Raw genomic sequence first — 9,785 nt, forward strand, 5'->3', positions numbered from 1 at the left:
GTGGACTTGCTGGTGTGTTTGGGATCATTGTCCTGCTACATAACCCAAGTGCGCTTGAGCTTGAGGTCATAAACTGACGGCCGGAGCTCCTGTTGGTATGATGTTCTTTTTATGAAATGCTGTGTTGGTTTTATGCCGGATGTAAAGGGGGACACACCTTCCAAAAGTTCAACTTTTGTCGCATCAGTCCACAATTTTTGCCCAAAAGTCTTGGGGATAATCAAGATATTTTTTGGCAAATGTGAGACAGACCTTTGTGTTCTTATTGGTCAGCAGTGGCTTTTGCCTTGGAACTCTCCCATGGATGCCGTTTTTGCCCAGTCTCTTTCTTATCGTTGAATCATAAACACTGACCTTAATTGAGGCAAGTGAGGCCTGCAGTTCTTTAGATGTTGTTCTGGGTTCTTTTATGAGCTCCTGGATGAGTCGTCATTGCACTCTTGGAGTAATTTTGGTTGGCCGGCCACTCCTGGGAAGGTTCACCACTGTTCCAAGTTTTCTCAATTTGTGGATAATGGCTCTGACCGTGGTTCACTGGAGTACCAAAGCCTTAGAAATGGCTTTATAACACTTTCCAGACTGATACATGTCAACTATTTTGTTTCTCATCTGTTCTTGAATTTCTTTTGGCCGCGGCATGATGTGTTGCTCTTTAAGCATGCTTCACTTTGTCAGACAGGTTCTATTTAAGTGATTTCTTGATTCGTCAGGTCTGGCAGTAATCAGGCCTAGGTGTGGCTAGTGAAATTTAACTCGGCTTTCTAAAATAATGTGGTTAAGCACAGTTCTTTCATGATTTAACAGGAAGGGGCAATTCATTTTTCATGTAGGGCCAGGTAGGTTTGGACAGCTTTTTTACCTTAATAAATGAAATCATCATTTAAAAACTGCATTTTGTATTTACTTGCATTATCGTGGTGTAATATTAAAACTTGTTTGTTGATATGAATCTTAAGTGCGAGAAAAAAAAAAAACCGGGAAGGGGGCAAAAACCTTTTCACGGCACTGTAATTAGGTTATTAAAAGATTCAAAAAATGCACTTCTGCAACCAAACACTTAATCTAAATGCATCCGCTACAAACAAATCTCTTGCTTAAATCCTATAGCTAAAACAACAAAACTATAGCTAAGTGTTGTTCTAAAAATCGGTTTAACAATCATTATAGTTTGTATACATCCGAGTGTAAAAACAGTCTTTTGTGGGCTAATCCTCTCCTTGCACAGTTAAAAGAGTTTTAAATGCTGTATTTTGGCGTCTAATCCCAAAGCCTTATTGTTTGATTTAGTCTTTGTGCTTTAATCCTTGTTTGTCTACACCTCGCTTCAAAAACACCTGGAGGAAAACAAACAACTGTCCGCTAACAAAACAAAAACTCAATGCTGACATTACAGAGGTCAAAACAGAATAACAAACAAATGTATTTAATCTGGATTAAACAATAAACATCTTTAGATCTTTATGTAGAGACACAACGAACATGAAGTTTACAGACAAAACCTAATCTGTTGCGTTGTTCAGTCTTTTGCAAAGGCACGTCATGCGCTAAGGCCTGCAAGTAGTTGATTCACTCAGAGATTGTATGCGGCAAAACACTTTATTGGCTAGGAATTTTCTGAAGTATACCATAAGAGTTTTTTATTAGTTAGTTTTAGTTTTGATTTAAATAAATTAGTTTAGGCTTAGCAATTAGAATACATGTTATTTATAATGAATGCCACTATAAGGATTTGTTGTGGAGTGAGGGAAAATAAAATAAGCTTCTAATGTATTTACTGATGCAACTTATGCGCTTTTCTTCTTTAAACAATGCAATTTTTACCAGGTGTGACTTAAAATCAGGCATGACTTATATTTTGGAAAATATGGCAATATTTCAATTATTTTGGACTGGAGAACAATATTTTTCTTGGGACGTACCTTACTTCATTAAGGTTCCTCAAAACCTCCTGTTGTGTATTAGTAATGGTCTCCATTTCATGACTGGGAGCCTAAATAAGGACAGTTTAGATCATAAATTAGATGAATCACTTCTAAGTATTTAAAGCAATCATAATTTTGGTGCTTCATAAACTGATAAAGCAACATGTTTTAAAAGATGTCAGACTAGATCTAAATATATCTAATAATCTAGTCAACATTAGTGTTCAATGATTAAAACTTTTTTTGTTGTTGCCACATTTCAATTGCATTTGTCATATTCTACCTGTCCTGACTGTGCTTGTGACGAGCGTTTGGAGATCTCCTCTGTGATGACTGACACATAACGGCGTTGTTCATCCAGAATCATGGCCAGCTGCCTGCTCAGCTGCTTGATTTCCAGGTGGATTCGATTCTGCCCCTCAAACACCTGACGGATTTCCCGGTCGTTAACGCTTTCAAACAGGTCCTCAACTGCCAGAAGAGAAACACTGAACAGATGTTTTTCTACAAGTATGGGTTTTCATTTTTAAACTCTGTAAGTTAAAATTAATTATAGTGGAAACAGAATCTGTTGTAAAATTAAATAAATACATAAATATACATATATAATATTTTAGAAATAAATAACGTTTATTAGACTGTTGCAACAATATGTGACTCGTCCAATCTGATCTAAGATCAGAACGGGGTTTATAAAAAGTGTATTGGAAAAGTGTGTTTTATAGATAACATATTATCATTCTAGATTTCTGTGTTTATATGCCAGTTTCTCTTAATGTTTCCAGGACATTTCTTTTGACTATGAACATCATGAAAACCTAAAGCTGAATGTGCGTCTGAGGTCAAAACTTCAGACAGAATGAGAGCAACTCACTGAGCTGCCCCTGGACATCAGGGTGCTCTTTCTGAAACTCCTCTTTCCTTTTGTCCAGCTCTTGTTGGAAATTCTCAAATTCCTCCTGGTACTTGTCCTTCTCCTCTTTGGGAATCTCTTTTTCTGGGGGAGGCTTTATAGAAAGACACAAAACACACATTCAAACCCACTCACGCACATAGACACACTTACGCATACTCCAATTATAATGAACATGAGGAATGGAGTAAGAGGTGGACACTTATGAAATAAGTATGGCCGATTCTTTTTAATCATATACTTAAATGTGTGTACGCGACTGTGTGGGGTGGAAAATGCGTACCAGATTCTGCCCAGGCTCTGTAAGTCTGAACAGCAAAAATGACAGAACGTCATGATCATCTGTTGAAAACAAAAAACTGTTTAGCCACATTTTTAAAGCTGCAGTGTGCAATTTTAGTACTACCAGCAACACCAAACATGTTGTAAAGTTTAAAATGGCTTCTTTTAGCTATAAATGCTATAAACTATTCATTAGATTACTTTTTATGGCTTAAAGGGACAGTACATCTAAAAATGAAAATCTGTCATCATTTACTCATCCTGAAGTTGTTCCAAACCCGTATGAGTTTCTTTCTTCTGTTGAGCACAGAAGAGGATATTTTGAAGAATGGTAACCAAACTGTTGATGGAAGCCATTGTTTTCCAAAGTACGGAAGAAAAAATACTATGGAAGTCAATGGCTACCAGCAACTGTTTGGTTACCAACATTCTTCAAAATATCTTCTTTTGTGTTCTCGAGGGTGCGTAAATGATGACTTTCATTTTTGGTTGAAATATGTCTTTAATGGTTGAAAGCAAACTATTTTCTTGTTAGTTGATCCAGCTGAAGGATAACAAAGAAAACACTGGACTTTCAATCTGAACAAGAAAACTTTGTTATGTTTATCCCATACCGGCAAGTCCTCCAGTGGCTGCAGAGATGCCAAAATAACCAGTATCAGGGATGATCATGTTTTCAACTCTGGTGCAGAACTCATAATCATCTTTATCAGGAGTGAAGCCGTTATTGATGAAAACCTGAAACCATTGAGAATATTAACATGGGACTATAGCTTGGAAATGTCAGATTTTCATTCGAACTTCTTAATTTTTTAAAAAGGTTAAAATTTTACCCAAATTACATGAACATGCAAAAAAAAACAAAAATTACCAGTTGTTCAAAAATCTAGTAAATTATCAGGGTCAAAAGGTCCAATTTGAGTTGGATCTTTAGAATGAATATAACTTTGACCTACCGATAAAATTTTCTGGTAGTAGGTGATTTTGGCACGTACAGGGTAAGGTTTGTTTCTGAAGTCTCTAAGACATGTACCTAGAGACTGGGTTGTGCCATCACTGGAGAAAAATAAATATGGTTTATCAAATACATGCATATATAAACACAAAGACGACAACAACACGTTTCCTGTCAATAGGAAAAAAAAGCTAAATTAGTTTGTATTAAAATTTCCTTAATGTCATGAATCCATAAAAAACATATCAAGAATATGAAGGCCTATGGTTATGTTTGCGCAGTCTAGCACATATGCTGCTGACAGCTCTCCCCTGCTGGCTCACAGATCTAATTTAATGCTTTCACTGTTACTGCACTCAGATTAAGACAGACAGAGGATTAGACTCTCTCTCGTAAATAATCATATTTCCTAATCTCCTTTCGGTTGTAAAAATGAGAGCGCTGATGTCAGCAAGGAAGATATGTTTACTTACTTTTGATGGTCATAAATAAGTTTTCCATTGTTACCCACCACAAGGACAGCAGGGTTGTTTTTCTACAAGAGCAAGGTCACAGAAAAGAGACATAATCCTTATTTAGTACAGAGGAGATAAATCTACTGAGGTGCATTGGTGTTTGTTCCTGCATGAGTCAAATGCAAAACACAATCATAATCCTTTGATAAATATATACTGAGCTCTACCTTAAGATGTTTTGACTGAAAAATGCACATCGTTCAAAAACAAACATTATTGGGGCATTTTACAGACACAAACAAGTGTTAATTTTTTTTTACTTAACTAATAATTACAATAAATTCTAGGGTTACAATAAATAATTACTATACATTCTATTAGGCTGATTAATCAAATCAAATATTAAATTTGCTTTGAAAAGCCCCAAACAATATATGATATGTTAAAAATGTTATATTATTGAGACAGATGAGTAAAAACATTTAATATAAAATGCCTTTAAAAGTCAATATATTGTTTGTTTTCTTTTTTTAAATATTAGTTTTATTCAGCAAAAATGCAACTTGACAACAACAATTCAAAATAACATTTGATACAGCTATAATTGTAAAATTATTTATAATTATATTATTTTTATACATTTAAATTATAAAATTAAATAAACAAGTCTGAAATAAAATAATATTTAATTAAATGCAATTTTTTAAATTATACTTGTGTGCAATCACCTTTCCATCATTATCAAAAGAGTCAAAGAATATTCCCACGCCGTTCCACTGATCAGCGGCCCCGTACACACGACCCTCCAGACCTTGACCGGCCGTGAACCATATGGCCTACAGAACACAGAAACACACACACATCAGGCTCTCTTCAGTGAGCATGGGTAATTTGGTAAGTGGTGCTTGAGATCAGTGTGGTCTGCTCCACTGGACTGTGGGACAATTCAAAGAAAGCACATGTTACTTGTAGAACACTACATTTTAATTGCTCATTCTACACCGCAAATGCCGAACACCGTGAATTTATCAAGGCTGACCTGTAGATGCTTTTCCTGATAAAACGGTTTATTCTGTACAAAAAGAAGTGCACATGATAAGACGAAATATCTAAACCTAATGACTTCTAACAATTCAACAAAATCATATTTTGTGCAAGTTAAGCGGTATAGTGCCCAGGAATGTAGCCACACAAAATGAGCGCATGATGAATCACAGTGAGCCTGATATGTAAACCTACAATTTTGACGACTATATTTTCACATCTTATGAAAAAAAAAAAAAGTGACTTGTTTGCCCATGCAAAACTACCACCACAATGCTAGGGGGTGTAGGCATGTGACGGTATCACATTTTCATGTTGCGATAATTGCTAATGTTTTTATCATGTTATTGAAACTTAGGGCCGGTTTTACTAATAGCTTGCGCCAGCGCAAACCATCTTTTGGCGTTAAAATTGTACTGTCAGGTTTTACTAAAGACGCGCAGTAATGAATTAGCGATGAAAACATAGTGGACATAGTTATTTTTGCGCTTGAACTTATTGAATATGCATTTTTGGAGTTTCCCTTTCAGATGAAAAATTTATTGGAGGAGAGTATTCAAATGAAAAAACGCAACGCGTTTTACTAACGTTTGCGCTCGTCAAATTACTGGCATTTGCGCCATTATTTAACGCCCCAAAAAAGCATGTCTTAAACTATTTTTCGCTTGAAATGGCTGCAATTATTGCTAGGAGGAGGCACCGCAAAGAACAGAGAGCACGTGGTAGAAGGGAGAGGATTTTTTCCACACGTATTAATTTATTTTGAATGCCAGAAGAACACATTATCCGCACATATCGTTTGCCAAGACATGTTATTTTTAATTTGCTTCGGGAAATAAAAGACGACTTGGAACCCTCAACTAAAAGTCACGCAATACCAGGTCTATCAAAGCTTCTAGCAAACCTTCATTTTATGTCCCCCAGTTCTTTTCAACGTACTGTGGCTTCTTTATTACTTTATTAGTGACTATGCTAATTTGTGCTGCACTTGGTCGATATGTAAATGAGATGTTGCATCTGTGTTCTTTAATTTGCGCATTGTTAGTAAATCACCCGCAGAAATTTCCCCTCCCATCGGCGCTGTTTTGGAATTGCGCTCTCGCGATAATTTGCCGTTTCGTAACACTGGCCCTTAGCTGCAAAAAAAGAGTTGTTTTGTTCCCAGTACAACTGTAATATTCCCAGGTCATAGTAAGGTCATCGGCCAAACAGTCAGTGGCTTAACTTCGATTTTGCGAAGCTACAAGAATAATTTTAGTGCGCAAAGAAAAAAAAAATAGACTTTATTCAACAATTCGTGCTTTCCCCCCCCGAACGTAAACAACACTGATTACGTCGAATACGTTCTTGGATACTCTGCAAAATGTCGGAAGACGTAACTCTGTGGAGAAGAATTGTTGAATAAATTCTGTTATTTTTGTTTTCTTTGCGCACAAAAAGTATTCTCGTAGCTTCGCAAAAAAAACTGAAGTTGAGCCACCGATGTCCTTACTACGTTTCTGGACCTGGGAACATTACAGTTGCGTTGCTGTCTATGGAGGGTAAGAGAGCTCTCTGATTTCATAAAAAATATCTTAATTTGTGTTCCGAAGATGAACGAAGGTTATGTTACATGAGGGTGAGTAATTAATGACAGAATTTTTGGGTGAACTATCCCTTTAATGTAAAAAGTGTGACCGAACACAGCATACAGCGGTGTTGTGCATTTTAACCAGTTGATGGGAAAATAATTCTTAAAATGCATTAGAAAAATGTGAATAATTTGTAATAAATAATTATTCAAGGTATTTTGAAGTGCCCATGATAACAAAATCGTGCAAGTTCATTATTGTGTCTACTAGGGTGTTCTGGGTGGTTGCCCTGGCAAGACTATGCAGGTGTTCTGAGAGGCTGTTCTATACGGTTAGTAAAAATTTTCCACCATCAAGTATCTATGATTTTCTGATCTCTACATATGACTTCACAGGAAGTAGACACACTGCTTCAATGTTTTGCAGTTTCTGTTTGACATATGTGTCCTTCACACATCAGAAAAAGTTTTGCACTTGTGTTATGTACAAGTTTTAAACGTCATGTTTATTAGCAAATTTGCAGGGGAGAAAAGTATGGTTTCCGCAAAAATCATAAGCAGCACAACTGTTTCCAACATTGATAATAAGAAATGTTTCTTGAGCAGCAATTCAGCATATTAGAATGATTTCTGAATGCTCATGTGACACTGAAGACTGGAGTAATGATGCTGACAATTCAGCTTTACATCACAGAACTAAATTAGATTTTAAAGTATCTTAAAATAGAAAACAGTTACTTTAAGTTGCAATAATATTTTACAACAACAAGTTTTTACTGTAGAGTTTTGTTTAAATAAATGCAGCCTTGGTGAGCATTACTATGGAAGCTTGTTTCTGCCAAGGACTAAAAAAAAAAAGATATAAAAAAGGTAATTGGGACATTGTCTCTCATAATTCTGACTTTCATCTCATGATTCTTGCAAATGTGAGTTAATATCTCACAATTTGGACTTTACTCCTAAGACTTGTGAGAAAACAATGTCTAAACTGTGAAATATACACAAAGTCAAATTTTAAGTAAAATTTTAAGTCAGCATTGTGAGATAAAAAAAAAAAATCCATGGCAGAAATAAACTTCTATATATAAAAGACTTCTTTAAAAAATATTTTAATATTTAAATATCTGTATCTTACAAACCAAAGTGTACATAGAAAGCAATTTCTAGTACACTACTTGGAGTATGCACACTGGAGAAACCAGGGTTAAATGCTCAACTTAAGAACTCAAAAGGGTTCTATCAGATATATGCATTTGAAATGTAGAAATGAGGCTCGCATAAATAAATAATTGTCAGTTCTTTTATATAATATTTATTCGAAAAATTATTTTCCCCCTCCTTACCAATCCATCTGCTCCCATTCGTCCTCGTCCAGACACACGAAATGCCACTTCAGCTTCCCAGTGTTCAAAACTTACAGGGGCTTTTGTCCATACCGCTCCCCAGCAGCGCTGTCGGCGAAAACGTGCGGAAATATGAAAGATATTAGTAATAAATAGGCATAAGCTGCCAGGCACTTGGCTATGGGTACCGCCATGTTTGAGTCTGAGTGCTGACGTAGCGCAGATAGGGGCGGGATGACTGAAACGCTGAAGGACCAACAGGGCGCTCTCTCATTGGCTGAAGCGCTTGATTGACAGACGAGGAATTAATAAGCGAACCGCTTTGAGCCTCGTTTTCAGATACTGACGACTTGGTACTAGACGCATTGATAGCATACTAGTAAATTACTAGAGTTTGATGTGCTTTTATATACAGGGAATGAAAATTTGAATTGTAAAGAACAACACATATGTTTAATTTATTAGGAAAATACCATATCCATAAGAAGAAGTGGACTCAATGCAAACCAAATTTTATAAATGCCTTTAAATTATATGTAAATCTCTTGGAACAAACCAAAAACAAAAAAGTGCTGAAAACATGTAATGCTCTGAAAGCATAAAAATGTATTTTCTTTTCTTTTCTTTTCTCTCTGGTTCTTCTCTCATATTAATGTTAATATGATAACGTGGATATGTAATAGGCTGCCTCTTGTTCTTGTGGCATTGAATTAATAAAAAAATAAATAATACTATACATATACACACACACACCATATACATGGGCGACATTTGACTCTTGAGTCGGGGGGGAGGGGGGGACTAGAAATAAATATATAATATATTTCATATAAATATATATATGAAATAAATAAATAAAAGCAAAATAGATTTTTTTCTGATGTAAGCATCAAAACAATGCCCTACCATATTGCAATGCATCAAAGCAGTCAATCCAAGTCAAGAATAACTTAAAGAGGTTGCCACCGTTTAGTAAACTGTGTGAACTAGTTTTGTTCTCTTCCTGCTGACTTGAATGGTGATGCTTCCCGTTTGTCAGTTGATGGGCCTTAAATTTTTAACCAGAAATGTGCACGCTGCTTTTCTGACGTTAACTGAAGTTTTCCGTGTCTTTTTCCCGTGTCACTTGAAATGTTTCCGTTTTGAATCGTTGTTACCAAAGGTGACACAGGTGAGGAAAAAATAAACGATCAGTTGTGGGACACTGTAAAAAACAATCCGTAAAATTTACGGTAAAAAAACGGCAGCTGTGGTTGCCGGAATTTTACCGTAAAAATACGGTAGCAATGTTTTAGGTTTTA

At 35.8% G+C, this 9,785-nt stretch overlaps 1 protein-coding gene across 1 annotated transcript in view; it reads right to left on the bottom strand.

The window, feature by feature from the left end:
• The window catches only part of LOC107600893 (protein ERGIC-53-like), a 14,981-nt gene extending 6,303 nt beyond the window's left edge, over positions 1-8,678 (bottom strand). Inside the window, exons 1-10 of the mRNA XM_016292870.1 lie at positions 8,673-8,678; positions 8,485-8,592; positions 5,256-5,363; positions 4,546-4,607; positions 4,074-4,173; positions 3,732-3,855; positions 3,119-3,177; positions 2,797-2,929; positions 2,206-2,393; positions 1,920-1,990 (exon numbers count right to left, since the gene is read on the bottom strand). Of these exons, the coding sequence (XP_016148356.1) occupies positions 1,920-1,990; positions 2,206-2,393; positions 2,797-2,929; positions 3,119-3,177; positions 3,732-3,855; positions 4,074-4,173; positions 4,546-4,607; positions 5,256-5,363; positions 8,485-8,592; positions 8,673-8,678 (959 nt within the window). The remainder of the gene's footprint in view (positions 1-1,919; positions 1,991-2,205; positions 2,394-2,796; positions 2,930-3,118; positions 3,178-3,731; positions 3,856-4,073; positions 4,174-4,545; positions 4,608-5,255; positions 5,364-8,484; positions 8,593-8,672) is intronic.
• Between the last annotated feature and the right edge of the window lie 1,107 nt (positions 8,679-9,785).

This window comes from Sinocyclocheilus grahami, unplaced genomic scaffold, assembly GCF_001515645.1.
Source record: "Sinocyclocheilus grahami isolate Dianchi unplaced genomic scaffold, SAMN03320097.WGS_v1.1 scaffold294.1, whole genome shotgun sequence".
NCBI classification, from domain to species: Eukaryota; Metazoa; Chordata; class Actinopteri; order Cypriniformes; family Cyprinidae; genus Sinocyclocheilus; species Sinocyclocheilus grahami.